The sequence below is a fragment of the Syngnathus leptorhynchus genome, chromosome 4 (assembly GCF_054491065.1).
Source record: "Syngnathus leptorhynchus isolate UIUO chromosome 4, UIUO_Slep, whole genome shotgun sequence".
NCBI classification, from domain to species: domain Eukaryota; kingdom Metazoa; phylum Chordata; class Actinopteri; order Syngnathiformes; family Syngnathidae; genus Syngnathus; species Syngnathus leptorhynchus.
Genome location: NC_141198.1, coordinates 4,227,263 through 4,245,632, shown reverse-complemented (window position 1 = coordinate 4,245,632; position 18,370 = coordinate 4,227,263). Strand labels below are relative to the sequence as shown.

The following is an 18,370-nucleotide window of genomic DNA, read 5'->3' as shown; positions in this document are numbered from 1 at the left end:
TTCCTGAGTGTTTTTTTTCCTGGCATTCCAGTTTCCTCCCGCATTCCAAAAACATGCTTGGTAGGCCAATTAAGCACTCCAAATTGCCCATAGTGCAAGAGCGGATGGTTGGTCGTCTCTGTGTGCCCTGCGATTGGCTGGCAACTGTTTCAGATGTCCCTGGCCTACTGCGCGATGACTTTTGGGATGGGCAGCACACCCGCGACCCCCGTGGGGCCAAGCGGTACAGAAAATGGATGGATAATAATAATAAAAATAATAATAATAATAATGATAATAATACATGTTATAATTTCTTTTTAGCATCTGAATTCATCACACAAATTTAGTAGCTAATTAGGCAGGTCTTAAACTCAAGGGCCCCTATTAATATTTTATGTGGGTGACAAATGATTGCCGTAAGAATACAAACACACAACAGCTCTGCTACTGGCTCACAGACATCATCAACCCCCCCCCCCCCATTCATGCAGTTTATGGCGTATTGCAGAACCAAGAACAATTTAAGCGGCAACATTTTCTGAATACATAGGAAAAGTTCTTCAATTTGGAAAGACACATAAGCAGTTCTGCTCCCTTGCTGTATCAAATGTGAAAGGAATGTTGAACATACTTTGAATGAACGCACAGAATCATGACTTTTGCTACACTATTAAAGTTCGATTAAATATTAATCATTATTGGACGCCCCCAACTGTGATGTGGCTTGCAATTAAAATAAGTGTTTGATAATAACATTTTATTTACAGTGGCTTGCTAAGTATTCATATTCCTTGACCTCTTGCAAATTATGTTACATAAAAACCACTATGGTAATTTGAAAAATGCATTTTATTGAGATTTCCTGTGATTGACACAAACATACATAAGAATATGGGAGAAAACAACAGTTCGGTTTCAATTTATTAATATAAATCTAGAATAATTGGCATTAAAAAAAAAAAAAACATTTACTCTGATCCCCGAAAGATACTGAACAACACAGTGACAGCTGTGGTGGTAGCGACACAAGCCAAAAGTCAGTTCTATGACTTGAAAAATTGTCTTGTACTGAATACTTTTGGACACAACAGTTTTCAAATTTGTATTTCTTACAAAAATGTTTGACTTTTTGTCATGCCATTGAGTGGTAAATTGGTGATTTGTCTCCTTTGGGTATTTGTAACTAAAAGATGGTGGCGAAACGTCAGCCTCCTGTAAGATGATAAATATAATACATAACTGGTGAGTACTAGTGGGAGTGTAGTAATACGTTTTTTGACCGATACAATACATGGTGATATAAGGCCAAACAATTTGACACAAATTGGGAAAAATACAATTTGATATGATAAAAGTGATTCTGACACAATAATTTCATATTCAAATAGCACAACAGTGGTTTTGCTATTAATAAAGCCTTACTAATTAGAGATAACCTTTTTATCCATTAAATTATATTTTAAAACTAATTTCAACTTTATCCATTTGTGTGCAGTGTCGCGGGCGGTGCTAGAGCCTATTCCCACTGACGTCTACACCCTAAACGGGTCAGCAGCAGTTGCAGAGCACATATAGAAACGAACAACCAATCACAACCACCCCCCTGCACACTGCTACCGATCTCGCGCTCCCTCCTGCCCTCACTCGTGAACAAGACCCCAAGATACTTGAACTCTTCCACTTGGGGCAGGATCTCATCCCCAATCCGGAGATGGCATTCCACCCTTTTCGGACCGAGGACCATGGACTAGGATTTGGAGGTTCTGACCCTCATCCCAACCGCTTCACACTCGGCTGCGAACCGCTCCAGTGAGAGCTGGAGATCACGGCCTGAAGAAGCCAACACCACCACGTCATCTGCAAAAAGCAGAGACGCGATGCTGAGGTTGCCAAACCGGACCCCCTCAAAGCCTCGGCTGTGCCTAGAAATTCTGTCCATAAAAATTACGAACAGAACCGGTGACAAAGGGCAGCCTTGGAGGAGTCCAACCCTCACTGGGAACGAATCCGACTTACTGCCGGAAATGTGGACCAAACTCTGGCATCGGTGATACGCCTTTATCAGTTGGCTCGGCACCCCGTACTCCCGAAGCACCCCCCATAGAACCTCCCGAGGGACACGGTTTCTGCATGTGTTAGAAAGGAGATGTGGAGCATGGGTATTATTGTGCACATGACATTTGAAACGCCTGTCAGTAAAAGATCTATATTTAGCAAGCGGGGGGGCAAGGTGACACGGTGTAATGACAACATCCAGATACATTCGACTGGACCCTGTACTTTTTCATCTGCTGCTGCCGCCGCTCTTGCTGCTGCCGCTGCTCTCGCTGCTGCTGGTGCCACTGTTGCTGCCGCTGCCGCTTGTCCTGCCGCGATGTGCCAGTCAGAGGAAGCAGAGGCCAGACCTGGCTGGCCTAAGCACCGATGAGTGAAGCCTTCTTGGTAGCCCATGTCAACATCAGACTATATTATCACAGGCGAGTTAGACGATCCATGGAACCTACTCCAAATCCCTTCGCCACGCTGGGGATATGCTCCTTATACACTTCCCCATCTTCTTTAGGCGCTGGCCATGTGTCTTTCAGGATGTGACGGAGAAAACAGCCTGCCCTACACTCATGAGGATCCTAGATGAACATTTTTTCCCCATTGACCCCGAGGGGGTGATGCCAGATATTCTATGTGGCCAGATGGTCTTGAATTGCCATGAGAATGGCATGGCTGTGGTTATGCCTCAGCTGAGTGTGTGGGTGCTTATGTGAAGGGGGTCATCTGTCCTGATATCAGAGAAAGGGAAAAATGGGTATGTGTTGACAATCTGAACATTCTTGCTCATAGAGCACATTTGCAGTATGTAATCAAATGCTGAGGTCCAGTATTTGCACATTGAGTTTTATTAATTTTGTCTTGGAATAAAAATAACAACAACCCCTACTACAGATTTGGTACCAACAACTACAATGTGCTTGAAGTGGAGTTTTTGCTTTTATCAGAGGCGGGGTGCAGGGTTTAGGGCTCGCTGCGCAATGACCATTTTGGCAGACCGGTGTCTGCCAAGCTGGGCGGGCTAGTGCAGCAGAAGGAGTGCCATGAGATGCGATGATTCGGAGGCAGAAAGTCAATCTAACCTCATGCCTGCCTAGACCACAGCCAAAACTGACACGGCTGCTCTAAGGTGACACATTATCAAAGTCAAAGTCCGCTTTATTGTCAATTTCTTCACGTTAAGGCACACAAAGAGATCGAAATTACGTTTCCCACCATCCCACGGTGACTAGACACAGTACACAACACTCACAATCAAATAGCACAAAGAGTAAAAACGAACAGATAAGAGCAACGAATAAGTAATAAGCAAATAACCCAAATAAATAAACAATAAATAAATAAATAGACAAATAAGAGCAGCAAAATGGAGCAAGCGTGCTAATAGCAGACAGCCAGATCATAGCGCAAAAGAACAGGACGTCATGCAGCAGAGGGTGGAGGGGGGAGGGAATTCAGGATCCGGACAGCTTGGAGTACGAAGCTGTTTCTGAGTCTGGTGGTGCGGGAGCGCAGGCATCTGTACCTCCTCCTAGAGGGCAGAAGTACAAACAAAGAGTGAGCGGGGTGACTCACATCACACACAATCGCGGCCGCCTTGCGGGTGAGACGGGAGGCGTAAACGTTCTTCAGGGAGGGGAGTGGAGCCCCAATGATTTTACTTGTAGTGTTCACTATGCGCTGGAGGGCCTTCATGTTGTACTCAGAGCAGCCACCACCCCACACAGCGATACAACTGGAGAGGACGCTCTCAATGGTGCCACGGTAGAATGTGGTCATGATGGCGGGAGGAGCACTTGCTCGCCTGAGTTTCCGCAGAAAGTACAGGCGGCGCTGAGCTTTCTTCGCCAGCGACGCAGCGTTGGTGGTCCAGGAGAGGTGCTCACTGATGTGCACCCCCAGGAATCGTGCTGCTCACTCTGTCCACTACAGCACCGTTGACGGTCAGCGGCAGGTGGTGGGTGTGACCCTTCCGGAAGTCAATGATAATGGCGTTCAGCAGAAGGTTGTTGTCCCTGCACCATGCGGCCAAAAGGTCGACCTCCGATCTGTAGTGAGTCTCGTCGCCACCGGTGATCAGACCCACCACAGTCGTGTCGTCGGCATATTTCAGCACGCGGTTGCTGCTGTAGGTCGCAGTGCAGTCATGTGTCAGCAGGGTGAAGAGCAGCGGACTGAGCACGCAGCCTTGAGGGGCCCCCGTGCTCAGCGTGATGCTGCCGGAGACATTGTCGGCCACACGGACTACTTGAGGCCTCTGACAGAGGAAGTCCAGAAGCCAGTTGCAAAGGGAGGTACTGAGGCCCAGCTTGTCGAGCTTGCAAATGAGACGCTGCGGAACAATGGTGTTGAATGCAGAACTGAAGTCCACAAACAGCAATCTCACATACGAGTCCCTGTTCTCCAGGTGGGTGAGGGCAGAGTGGAGGGCAGAGCAGACGGCATCCTCAGAGGACCGATTGGGTCGGAAGGCAAACTGGAAGGGGTCAACGGTGGGGGGAAGAACAGATCTGACGTGCGCCAAGACAAGCCGCTCAAAACACTTCATAACGATAGGGGTCAGTGCCACAGAGCAGTAGTCATTGAAGCAGGAAGGAGCGGGATTTTTCGGCACAGGTAAGATAGTGGCAGCCTTGAAGCATGACGGGACGATGGCCCGCTGCAGGGAAATGTTAACGATGTCCGTGAAGACATCCATCAGCGCAGTCCTTCAGCGCCCGTCCCGGGATGTTGTCCGGACCCGCCGCCTTACGGGTGTTGATAGCAGCAAGCGCCCTCCTCACGCTAACGGCAGAGAGGCACAGGGGCTGCTCATCCGGAGGGGAAGGGGTCTTCAGCGGGCAAGACTCAGTAAATATCGAAAGGGCGAGCGAGCGAGTGAGCACTTGGAATCATTGTATTATTTTCTTAAATCATTCTGATGAGGGTCATGGCAATGGATGATCAGGTGGAGGCAGTGTACAAGTGCCCATTTTATGGTATAGATGTGATTCTGCCATCTTGAGAAGAGCCACTTTGACCATCCTCACATCGGCACAACTCACTCTCGCACATCTGCCGGCCTGCCCTTGTCTGCCATGTTCCCAACATCAGGTTCCCCCCAACTCCGCAAAGATTTATGCCACATGCTTTGTACAGGATTTACGTCAGTCATCAAAACAGGGCCCTCAATCTTTGCTCCAAATTTCTAATGGTATTTAATATTTTGAAATTTTCGCCATTGTAAACAGACTACTGTATTTTCCACCCCACAAGATGCTTCTGGTTAAAAGGCACAGACTCGATTATGGAGGCTATTTCTGTACTTAAATAGGCACACATATGGCGCTCAGCATATTGGGTGCATGCATGATAAAACAGAGCATACAAAAATGGTAACAGGAGCAAGACAGTGAGTTCGGTTGTACTTTATTCTATTACTAAGTAAAATACTGTACTCACATTATTGTTCAGCAATCTTCATCCACAATTCTATTTTGCAGCGGTGGCAAAGATTACCGTAATTTTCGGACTATAAATCGCGGTTTTTGTCATAGTTTGGGTGGGAGGGGGCGATTTATACTCAGGAGCGACTTATATGTGATTTTTTTTCACAAATTTTCAAAATTCAAAAATCTGCGATGTAGTGAAACCGCGATTTACGGTATATGTGATTTTTTTTCACAAATTTTCAAAATTCAAAAATCTGCGATGTAGTGAAACCGCAATAAACGAACCGCGATGTAGCAAGGGATTACTGTCATTTGAACTGCAAGTGACGTCACCCGTGCCGCGTGGCGGTTGTTTACATAAAGGGCAAAGGATTCGTTCACAGGATGACGAAGATGACGAAGGGCCCCACGTACTACCGGCATCATTTGCGGCTTTGTTTGTAAGTGACACGGCGGACGAAGAGTTTGAAGGATTTAATGATTTGGAGTGACACAGAAGGTTTGAAAAACTATTATGGCTTTTACGCACGCCCGATCCTTCTCGACAGGAGCAATCTTTCACCTCCGTGGATGGAAGTTGGGGGTCGGCGCTCAGCCGGGTGGCTGTCCGGGGATGGTGGATGGGGCTCGGACATGGCTTTTACGCACGCACGCTCCTATTTTATGGAGCTCTCTTCCACCTCCGTGGATGGAAGTTGGGGGCCGGCGCTCGGCCGGGTGGCTGTCCGGGGATGGTGGATGGGGCTCGGACATGGCTTTTACGCGCGCCCGCTCCTATTCTATGGAGCTCTCTTCCACCTCCGTGGCTGGAAGTTCAGTAGTTGTTGGCTCGTTGAACTCTTGTTTTGTTAAATAAAGAGCCGTTTACCAAACCCACGTCTTTCCTGGTACTTTGTCAACACTACAATATAGTTATATACTAGATCTCTGCAGCGCACGCGCAGCGTTGTTGACATAAAGAACGAGGAATTTGATCGATGGATTTAATGATTTGGAGTGACACAGATGGTTTGATAATATTGTTGTAATATGATAGTTATTTGAAATATACTTTATATAGGTCTGTGGAATAATTAGAAATGCTTACAACGGGTCTGACGTCAGCATATGCGGCGCATACGCGGCATTGTTTACATAAAGCAAGATCGATGAATTCAATGAATTGGGGTGACACAGATGACTTGATAAACGGTTTATTTATGTAATACTTACTTGAATAACTCTGAATGTTACGTCAGGCCCGTTCTCAGCTCATCGTTTGTGTATATGTCACGTTAGCATACCATATCGTTTAGCCTGTTGTTGCTGGTTCATGTCTGTTTTTGGTGTTGGATTTTGACAAATAAATTTGCCCCAAAAGTGTGACTTATACTCTGGTGCGACTTATATATGTTTTTTTTTCACTTTATTGTGCATTTTATGGCTGGTGTGATCTATACTCCGGAGCGACTTATAGTCCGAAAATTACGGTAGTTCGCCAAAAAACATCTTGAAATTTTGGCATGTCCGGGCGGCCAACTCCCCTGACCACAATGTCATGTAAAACATTCGGGCCATTGTCAAGCAGAGATTTTGCAACACAAAGCTCACTGACTCTACTGGACCAAGTCAAGCCTGGGAATCTGTCGGTGCGGAAACTTGCTAGAAGCTGGTCAAATTGAATTTGGGCAAATTTTAAATGCGCCAGGCTTAGGATAAATGAACTTCATTGACTCAAAGGTGCTTCTATATACCAAAGGGGACCTTTGCATTTGCAATTCAAATCAGTCAGGTTGCACCTACCGATTGTATTACTCAAATAATCCATCAATTAGTTGTACTAAGTTCATTTTGTCTTCACTTATAGATTAGTTCACTAGTTCGCTTATCACAGACATGTGATTTAGGTTGTTTTGTTTCGGCGTGTACTTCCGCCTTCACCAGAGTGTCACTGGTGTAGGTGTGACGCGTCTGATAAAGACGCGTCACACCTACACACCGAAACATGTGAAGAGGGAGCAACAGCAATGTGGACATGTTCTATTAGGGGAGACAATCTCTGTACAATGTGATGTTCATATGTACAATTCTTTTATTATTTTATGCAAACATAACTGCTCAATCAGAACACATATACAACACACACAACTGGATGGACACACACAGGGGAGTGCCGCCACCCACACTCAGGTACGAAATGGTCATGTGACAAGTTCCTGCCTCAGGTACGAAATGGTCATGTGACAAGTTCCCGCCTTTCCGGACAGTATAAGACAAGCTGACCTGGAGACAGAAGTTGTTGTTTCATCTGCTGCCGTGCCATGTGGATTGGCCTCCATTAAACAACCCAAGATCTTGCCAAAAAAGAACCAACTCTAAACTCCACACCTTTGCTTTCCTGGCTCAATAACGGACATCCCGCACAACACGCAACACGTCAGGTAGATAAAACAACCTAAATCATTTGTCTGTGATAAAATAACTAGTCAACTGTCAATTAGTTTATCGATGAATTTGAAAAAGATAATGTCCATTCCTTTGGTAAAAAAAAAATCATTTCAAGTTGATATTGCAGAAAACTAATTATGAGTCAGTTAAAGCTTTGATCCGTAAAATTATGGATAACGGGCAAAAAATGTTGGTCTTTGTTTTCCAAAGTAAATCAAGTCAGTCTGCTTTCATGGAGTATGACAGAGAACAGGGTATTTACTGTTGATAAGACCAAAGTCTGAGGATTTGAACAATTTTAAATTAAAAAAGTCATCCATTTTCTGAACCGCTTAATCAAATAGTTGATCAATTAGGCCAGTTCATATACACAAATAGACAATGTCAAACTTTGGCTAAACGATTCCACTTGCCTTGAATGGTCCTCTTTTTCACAAAGTTGGTTGTATATCACGACTTGGAGGAAAAGAAAGCTTGGAGCTTGGGGTCAGCTGCTTAAAGCGTGCCGCTACATACTCGCGTTTGCCTCAAGGGTCCTTACTTGCACCATGTGGGAAAGGTTTTGCCAACATTGCCACCTACTGACCACTGCCAAGTTACAATTCTGACAAAGCGTCTGCATCGCCGCACGGTATTTAATGGACGTTGCATTGAGTTGCATGCACTGCCAACTAATCTTTGTGATTGTGTATAAGCACCTTTACTTGACCCAAAGACAATCACATTACACGGTTTTATTGATAGTAAATATACCACATATGTTTGTGTGAAGGGAAACTTCAAAGCGTCTGCATCGCCGCACGGTATTTAATGAACGTTCCATTGAGTTGCATGCACTGCTAACTAATCTTGGTAATTGTGTATAAGCACATTTACTTGACCCAAAGACAATCACATTACACTGTTTTATTGATAGTAAATATACCACGTTTGTGTGAAGGGAAAACTTGGACATTTCAAAAATCTTGCCACACTATGTAAAGTGAGCTTTTGTTTCAGTGATACACAATGTATGACTTGTCAGCAATGAAACCTGAAGACTTGGAACAAATGTTGTGTGAATTAAATTGCTGGAGGGGAAAAAACAAAACAAACTTTAAGCCATGTCTTCATCATCCTCGCCAAATTCACCCTCATCCTCAGCAGTAGCATCCTGGTACTGCTGGTACTCTGACACCAGGTCATTCATGTTGCTCTCTGCCTCTGTGAACTCCATCTCATCCATGCCCTCGCCTGTGTACCAGTGGAGGAAAGCTTTGCGCCTGAACATGGCTGTAAATTGCTCAGAGATGCGCTTGAACAGCTCTTGGATGGCTGTGCTGTTGCCAATGAAGGTGGCGGCCATCTTGAGGCCACGAGGGGGAATGTCACATACTGCAGTCTTGACGTTGTTGGGGATCCATTCGACAAAGTAGCTGCTGTTTTTGTTCTGCACGTTGAGCATCTGCTCATCTACCTCCTTCATGGACATGCGGCCACGGAAGATGGCAGCGACAGTCAAGTAGCGCCCTTGGCGTGGGTCGCAGGCGGCCATCATGTTTTTCGCATCAAACATCTGCTGGGTGAGCTCAGGGACAGTGAGGGCCCTGTACTGCTGGCTGCCTCTGCTAGTGAGGGGTGCGAAGCCAGGCATGAAAAAGTGCAGACGGGGGAAGGGCACCATGTTGACAGCCAGTTTGCGCAGGTCAGCGTTGAGCTGTCCGGGGAACCTGAGGCAGGTGGTGACCCCACTCATGGTGGCAGAGACCAGATGGTTAAGGTCGCCATAGGAGGGTGTGGTGAGCTTTAGTGTACGGAAGCAGATATCGTACAGAGCCTCATTGTCGATGCAGAAGGTTTCGTCTGTGTTCTCTACCAGCTGGTGGACAGACAACGTTGCGTTGTAGGGCTCAACCACTGTGTCTGACACTTTGGGAGAAGGTACCACGCTGAAGGTGTTCATGATGCGGTCTGGATACTCTTCACGAATTTTGCTGATGAGCAGAGTGCCCATTCCGGACCCAGTACCACCACCCAATGAATGTGTGAGCTGGAAACCCTGCAAGCAGTCACAGCTCTCAGCCTCCTTCCTCACCACATCCAAGACAGAGTCCACCAGCTCTGCACCTTCTGTGTAATGACCCTTAGCCCAGTTGTTACCAGCACCACTCTGACCTGTAAGAGGTTGTAAAATAAAATTTAAAAAAACATGAAAATACATCCTGAGCAGAATACATAAAAATAGCATTGGCGTAAAACAATTCCAATATCTTACCAAAGACAAAATTGTCTGGTCTGAAAACCTGACCAAAGGGTCCAGACCTCACAGAGTCCATTGTGCCTGGCTCCAGGTCAACCAGTACAGCCCGGGGAACATACTTTCCACCTATGAAAGCAGTGAAGTGTGTAAATATTTTGGCTGTCATTACCACAAGATATATAGATCTTACCAGTAGCTTCATTGTAGTACACATTGACTCTATCCAACTGCAGGTCACAGTCACCTTGGTATGTGCCAGTTGGGTCAATGCCATGCTCATCACTGATCACTTCCCAAAACTAAAGACAAATAAGACGTGAACACTTGTAAAACCAGGATACTGTCCCATTTTGCAGCACAAGTGTTTTGACTATATTTCTTGTGGTGTGCATTTGTCTACACTAAAACAAAATTGAACTCCATTTCCCTACCCTTACTATGTGGTTAAAAAAAAAAAAAAAAAAAAAACCATGCCTTAGTTGTAGGACACAATGCTACCAAACATCGAAAATAAAGTTCAAAGAGATTTCTAAATCATAAACACAGCTGTATTTTCTTCAAAGTTATGACACAGAGATCTTGGTACCTCAAAGCATGTTTCCAATTACATAAAAAAAGGGCGCATTATTCTAATAGCATCTTTACGTAACATTTAAAGAGAGAACATTCTAATAGGTGAACTGGCCTTGAAATATACCCCCCAAAATGTTCAAACAAACCCCAGGATTCATGACATGTGCCATACCGTTTAACAAAAGCCAACTTGCAAACTTACAAAGCGATCCCATTACAAGAGTGGCGACATTAAATGTATTGTAGCCTTGGAGCAAAACGTTTGAGATGACTAAAGCTTCAATCCAAAGTGTACCCTTGATACCCAAAGTTGGCAATTTCCGGGCAACATTGTGCACTGGCTCGTACTATTATTCGACTGCTGTTAGAATTGAAAGGCAGGCTTGACAGTGAGTCAATATAAACCAAAATCAATGACGGAAAATACGAACAATTATCATGTTTTAAATGAAGATAGGCCTCAAACATGAATAGATAACGACAAAAATGAAAACAGGTAACATCTAACCTTGGCACCAATCTGATTACCGCACTGACCAGCCTGGAGATGCACAATTTCCCTCATTTCGATGGTGTGTCCAAATAGACGGTGTGTCAAAAGTTCAAGGATAGTCTGCTGACTGATCTCGCGAAGCCAGAGTGCAATGAGTTTTGTCTCTGAAACGCAACCCCGCCCCTTTCTTTTGAAAGTACGCCGTTAATGGTTGAGACTGACTGACAAAGCACGTTCTCGGGGGTCGCTGTTGGTGTCGTCACTCCTGCAACCTTTTTTTTTTTTTTTTTTTAATCAAAAGAGTCATTTGCCCCCTTTTTTACCCCCCCAAAATTGTCGGGAGCCACAAAAAATAACTGAGCTTATAGACGTATATGCAGTATGCAATTGTAGGCGTACTTGGAAATAAATTAAATTGTCATCTGTAGGTCTAGTGCAGTGGTTCTCAAATGGTGGGTATGCGTATCCTGGGGGTACGTGGAGGTACTCCAGGGGGTACGTGAGATTTTATAAAAATATATACCGGTATTTAAAAAAAAATACATGCTTGATAGGCCGATTGAGCACTCCAAATTGTCCCTAGGTGTGAGTGCGAGTGCGAATGGTTGTTCGTCTCTGTGTGCCCTGCGATTGGTTGGCAACCAGTTCCGGGTGTCCCCCGCCTACTGTCCGATGACGGCTGGGATGGGCTCCGGCACGCCCGCGACCTCCGTGGGGACTAAGCGGTTCAGAAAATGAATGAATGAATAAATGAATTGAATGAATGAATGAATAAATGAATTGAATGAATGAATGAATGAATGAATGAATGAATGAATGAATGAATGAATGAATGAAACCCCAGTAGGCCTGATTGTCTTGAGAATTAGTTATAAAAAGTTTGATGAATACAAATGTATGTTTTATATTCAGTATTCAATTTTAATCCTTTAAAAACGGACTCTCCACAAACCAATAGCAGTCACCTTCGGTTGCCTTGACGACGCACTGTAACATGGAGATGTGGCTAAAGCGTAGCAGCGATGCTGCTGTTGAAAGCACGGAGAAACAAGTAAGAAAGAAGGCAAAACCAGAGCCGACGAAGTACCAACAGTACATGGAAGACTATTGTTTGATGGGATTTACGTCCACAAGTTGTAAGCCACCCAAAGCGCTGTGCTTTTTTTTTTTTTTTTTGCTGGGGGAAATTAGCCAACGCTAGCATGAATCCTGCCGGTGCACATCTCCAGCGGCATCTCACCACAAAACACGGATGCCATATTGGTAAGCCACCGGAGTTCTTCAGGAGGAAACTTTGTGACTTCAAGTCATCCCAAGACACAATGCGAAAAGCCTCCACTACATGAGCCAAAGCCCTGGAGGCTTCTTAAGCGGTTTCTTTGCTCGTAGCTAAAGCCAAAAAACCGTTCACCATAGATATAAGATATTTATTTGTAATTAAGTTAATTTATTTTTGTGAACACATTTTTAGTTCTGCATATTTTCATTTCCTTGCAAGAGATTATTACAAAAAAGATAAGTATAAATTAGTGTTCTGCATACAGTATTTCAGTTTTGAAAGGGTTTATGCCTTCTTGTTGGTCACTGTTTACTGTTTATCTTTTTTGTTTCTATATGCAATGTCCGTCCGTCCATCCATCCATCCATCCATCCATCCATCCATCTTCCGCTTATCCGGGGTCGGGTCGCGGGGGCAGCAGCTTTAGGAGGGACTCCCAGACCTCCCTCTCCCCAGCCACTTCATCCAACTCATCCCGGGGAATCCCAAGGCGTTCCCAGGCTAGCCGAGAGACATAGTCTCTCCAGCGCGTCCTGGGTCATCCCCGGGGTCTCCTACCGGTGGGACATTCCTGGAACGCCTCCCCAGGGAGGCGTCCAGGAGGCATCCTGATAAGATGCCCGAGCCACCTCATCTGGCTCTTCTCAACGTGGAGGAGCAGCGGCTCTACTCCGAGTCTCTCCTGTATGACCAAGCTTCTCACCTTATCTCTAAGGGAGAGCCCGGACACCCTGCGGAGGAAACTCATTTCGGCCGCTTGTATCCTGGATCTCGTTCTTTCGGTCACGACCCATAGCTCATGACCATAGGTGAGGGTAGGAGCGTAGATCGACCAGTAAATCGAGAGCTTTGCCAATTGGCTCAGCTCTCTCTTCACCACGACGGACCGGTACAGAGTCCGCATTACTGCCGACGCTGCTCCGATCCGCCTCTCGATCTCGCGCTCCATCCTGCCCTCACTCGTGAACAAGACCCCAAGATACTTGAACTCCTCCACTTGGGGCAGGATCTCATCCCCGATCCGCAGAGGGCATTCCACCCTTTTCCGACCGAGGACCATGGACCCGGATTTGGAGGTGCTGACCCTCATATCGACCGCTTCACACTCTGCTGCGAACCGCTCCAGTGAGAGCTGGAGATCACGGCCTGAAGAAGCCAACAGGACCACGTCATCTGCAAAAAGCAGAGACGCAATGCTGAGGTCCCTAAACCGGACCCCCTCAACGCCTCGGCTGCGCCTAGAAATTCTGTCCATAAAAATTATGCACAGAATCAGTGACAAAGGGCAGCCTTGGCGGAGTCCAACCCTCACTGAGAACGAATCCGACTTACTGCCGGAAATGCGGACCAAACTCTGGCATCGGTGATACAGGGACCAAACTGCCCTTATCAGTTGGCTCGGCACCCCGTACTCCTGAAGCACCCTCCACAAAACCTCCCGAGGGACACGGTCGAACGCCTTCTCCAAGTCCACAAAACACATGTGGACTGGTTGGGCGAACTCCCGTGCACCCTCGAGGATCCTGCCGAGGGTGTAGAGCTGGTCCACTGTTCCACGGCCAGGACGAAAGCCACACTGCTCCTCCTGAATCCGAGGTTCGACCTCCCGACGGATCCTCCTCTCCAGCACCCCTGAATAGACCCTACCAGGGAGGCTGAGGAGTGTGATTTTCCTGTAATTGGAACACACCCTCCAGTCCCCCTTCTTAAAGATGGGAGCCACCACCCCAGTCTGCCAATCCAGAGGCACCGACCTGATGTCCACGCAATGTTGTAGAGGCGTGTCAGCCATGACAGCCCCACAACATCCAGAGCCTTTAAGAACTCCGGGCGGATCTCATCCACCCCCGGGACCCTTCCACCGAGGAGTTTTTTAACAACCTCAGTGACTTCGACCCCAGAGATTGGAGAGTCCGCCTCAGAGTCTCCAGGCCCTGCTTCCACAATGGAAGGCGTGTCGGTGGAATTGAGGAGGTATTCGAAGTATTCTCCCCACCGACTCACGGCGTCCCGAGTCGAGGTCAGCAGCACACCATCTCCACTGTAAACAGTATTGACTGTGCACTGCTTCCCCCTCCTGAGATGCCGGATGGTGGACCAGAATTTCCTCGACGCCGTCCGAAAGTTATTCTCCATGGCCTCGCCAAACTCCTCCCACGCCTGGGTTTTTGCTTCAGCAACCGCCGAAGCCGCGTTCCGCTTGGCCATTCGGTACCCGTCAACTGCCTCCGGAGTCCCGCAGGCCAAAACGGCCCGATAGGACTCCTTCTTCAGCTTGACGGCATCCCTTACCGCCGGTGTCCACCAGCGGGTTCGGGGATTGCCGCCACAACGGGCCCCAACAACCTTACGGCCACAGCTCCGGTCGGCTGCCTCAACAATGGAGGCGCGGAACATGGTCCACTCGGACTCAATGTCCCCCGTCTCCTCCGGGACGTGGGAAAAGCTCTGCCGGAGGTGGGAGTTGAAGCTCTTCCTGACAGGCGATTCTGCCAGACGTTCCCAGCAGACCCTCACAGAGCGTTTGGGTCTGCCAGGTCGGACCGGCATCTTCCCCCACCATCGGAGCCAACCCACCACCAGGTGGTGATCAGTTGACAGCTCCGCCCCTCTCTTCACTCGAGTGTCCAAAACATGCGGCCGCAAATCCGATGACACGACTATAAAGTCGATCATCGAACCGCGGCCTAGGGTGTCCTGGTGCCAAGTGCACACATGGACACCCTTATGCTTGAACATGGTGTTCATTATAGAAAATCCATGTAGAGCACAGAAGTCCAACAATAGAACCTCCCAATCACGCCCTTCCAGGTCTCACTGTCATTGCCCACGTGAGCATTGAAGTCACTCAGTAGAACGATGGAGTCCCCAGAAGGAGCGCTCTCCAGCACCTCCTCCAGGGACTCCAAGAAGGGTGGGTACTCTGAGCTGCTGTTTGGTGCATAGACACAAACAACAGTCAGGACCCGTCCCACCACCCGAAGGCGGAGGGAGGCTACCCTCTCATTCACCGGGGTGAACCCCAATGTGCAGGCGCCCAGCCGAGGGGCAATAAGTATGCCCACACCTGCTCGACGCCTCTTACCGTGGGCAACTCCAGAGTGGAAGAGAGTGCAGCCCTTCTCGAGAGGGCTTGTACCAGAGCCCAAACTATATGTGGAGGCAAGTCCGACTATGTCTAGTCAGAACTTTTCTGCCTCACACACCAGCTCGGCCTCCTTTCCAGCCAGAGAGGTGACATTCCATGTTCCTAGAGCCAGCCTCTGCAGCCTGGGATTGGACCACCAAGGTTCGTCATGAGGGGTCTTCTGAGCCGTGCTTTGTCTGGCCCCTCACCTAGGACCCTTTTGCCATAGGTGACCCTACCAGGGGCATGAAGCCCCAGACAACATGGCTCCTAGAATCATAGGGGCATGCAAACCCCTCCACCATGATAAGGTGACGATTCACGAAGATGCAATGTTGGAAACATAAATGTGTCTGTCAGGTACATTGCTACAAGTTGTTCAACTTTAATAAATAAAACACTGATGGCACAATCCTGTACCTCTTTCTTTTCGACCAGAAATGTGTTGCGCTGGTCAGGGGGTACTTGGCTGAAAAAATATTTCAAAGGGGGTACATCACTGAAATAAGTTTGAGAACCACTGCTCTATTGTATAGTCTAGCTAAAGTATCCAGAGTTTCTTTTGTGGTGAGAGACCAAATGGAAAGACAGTATGATAAGTTAGACAGAATGATAGAATGTAGATAGATGAAGATGTATGGCAGCCTCCGTGGGTCGGTCTCTGCTTCTTTGTCTTATTTTGTGTGTTTTCTGTGTTCTCTGCTGTCCATCCTGGATCACTTTTACCAGAGAAGCGCTGTTAAACATCGGACAGTCTTCTTCTGGTATTTTCTCTCCTGTCCTCTCAGATTCAAACGGTTTGCCGGAGATTTTAGCTGGAGCGGCGATGCTATACAAGCTAGCACGCCGACAACGGCGCAGAAAACGAGTCGGAGCCCTCGTTAAGCTGAGGCAGAAAGGGCTCCGCTCTGCCCTACCATCAATTCATCTGGCAAATGTTCGCTCGCTGGCAAACAAGATGGACGAACTGCTGCTCCTCACTTCGAGGAACACTGATTTCAGCAGATCTGCCGCGCTGTGTTTTGTTGAAATGTGGCTTACCGAACGCACCCCCCACCACGCCGTGGAGTTAGCTGGGTTTCGGCTAATGCGGGCAGATCGCAGCGCAGAGCTCACCGGAAAATCAAAGGGAGGTGGACTCTGTTTCTACATTAATGAACGTTGGTGTACTGACGTCACGGTGTTGAAAGAGTCTTGCAGCCCTCTCCTAGAAACACTCTTCATAAACTTCCGACCGTTCTATTCACCGCGGGAGTTCTCCTCGATCGTCATGGCGGCTGTTTACATTCCACCACACGCGCGTGCGAGTGAAGCCACGCAGATGCTGGCCGACCAGGTGACAGACATGGAGAAACTTCTACCAAATTCACTAATCATTGTTTTGGGTGATCTCAACAGGGCGAACCTCGCGCACGAACTCCCCAGATACAGACAGCACATTACGTGTCCCACCAGAGGGGCACAGACACTGGACCACTGCTACACCGTAATTAAGGATGCATACCACTCTGGGGCTCATGCAGCTTTAGGACTCTCGGACAACTGTCTAGTTCATCTAGACATGTAATGTAATACATTCCGTCATGTAATAATCTAGCGATTATTACATGACGGAATGACAGCTACAGTGCTCAACAACAGCTCTTTGACTGAGCCTTTCACTGTAGAGACAGGGGTCAAACAGGGATGCATCATTGCACCCACCCTGTTCTCTATCTTCATTACCACCATACTCCATCTCATTGACAAAGAACTACCACACGGAATCCCAATTTGGTACAGAACTGATGGCAGGCTCTTCAACCTTAACAGGTTCAAAGCCAAAACCAAGATCAAAACCACCACGGTCATGGAGCTCCAGTATGCAGATGATAATGCCATTGTAGCACACTCTGCAGAAGACCTCCAGGGCATCCTGAACACCTTTGCTAAGGCATACAGAGCCCTGGGTCTGACCGTGCACACCAAGAAGACCCAGGTGCTACATCAACCCCCACCCAACCAGCCATCTACTTTGCCCATCATAAATGTGGACAACACTGCACTTGAATATGTCCACCACTTCCCCTACCTCGGCAGCCTTCTCTCCTCCAAGGCGGACATTGACTCTGAGGTCAACCATCGCCTGAGCTATGCCAGTGGAGCGTATGGCAGACTCCGGAAAAGAGTCTTTGAAGACAGAGACCTCCGGGTTGACACCAAGCTCCTGGTTTACAAAGCTGTGGTTCTCCCCACCTTACTTTATGGGGCAGAATCATGGACAACCTACAGCAGGCACCTAAGAGCTCTTGAGCAACACCACCAGAGAACCTTGAGGAAAATACTCAAGATCAAATGGGAGGACAGACGCACAAACATCAGCATTCTGGAGGAAGCCAGGATACCGAGCATCACCACCTTAATAATGCAGCACCAACTCCGATGGACAGGACATCTCATCCGCATGGCTGACACCCGCCTCCCCAAACAGATGTTATACTCCCAGCTGGAGAGAGGTCCGCGAGCCCCGGGTGGGCAAAAGAAACGTTTCAAGGACAACCTCAAGACCAATCTCAAGAAATTCCAAATAACATCTCAGGACTGGGAGCGCATCGCCTTGAACAGGAACCTCTGGAGGGCAGCGGTGCAAGAAGGTGCAGCACATCACGAAAAGGAACTCCGCCGTGTCGCAGAAACCAAACGACAACTCCGTAAGGAAAGACAAAAACTGGCTCCAGCACACCCACAACCCATCACCACTTTCTCCTGCCCATACTGCACAAAAATATGTGGA

The 18,370-nt window shown here is 47.5% G+C and overlaps 1 protein-coding gene across 1 annotated transcript; it reads right to left on the bottom strand.

The window, feature by feature from the left end:
• Nucleotides 1-8,777: 8,777 nt before the first annotated feature.
• On the bottom strand, nt 8,778-11,422 carry LOC147057670 (tubulin beta chain-like). Its single transcript, XM_085909581.1, has 4 exons — nt 11,207-11,422; nt 10,316-10,424; nt 10,141-10,251; nt 8,778-10,040 (listed from the first exon to the last, which is right to left on the bottom strand). Exons 1-4 carry the CDS (start codon nt 11,261-11,263, stop codon nt 8,983-8,985), a joined length of 1,335 nt encoding a protein of 444 aa, XP_085765707.1. The 5' UTR covers nt 11,264-11,422; the 3' UTR covers nt 8,778-8,982.
• Between the last annotated feature and the right edge of the window lie 6,948 nt (nt 11,423-18,370).

What these genes read in the sequence shown, in the direction of transcription:
- LOC147057670 (XM_085909581.1), bottom strand. Translation starts at nt 11,263, where the DNA reads ATGAGGGAAATTGTGCATCTCCAGGCTGGTCAGTGCGGTAATCAGATT. An exon ending in GTAATCAGATTGGTGCCAAG is followed by an intron (nt 10,425 to 11,206) that starts GTTAGATGTTAC and finishes ATTTGTCTTTAG; the next exon opens with TTTTGGGAAGTGATCAGTGA. An exon ending in ACCAGACAATTTTGTCTTTG is followed by an intron (nt 10,041 to 10,140) that starts GTAAGATATTGG and finishes AACCTCTTACAG; the next exon opens with GTCAGAGTGGTGCTGGTAAC.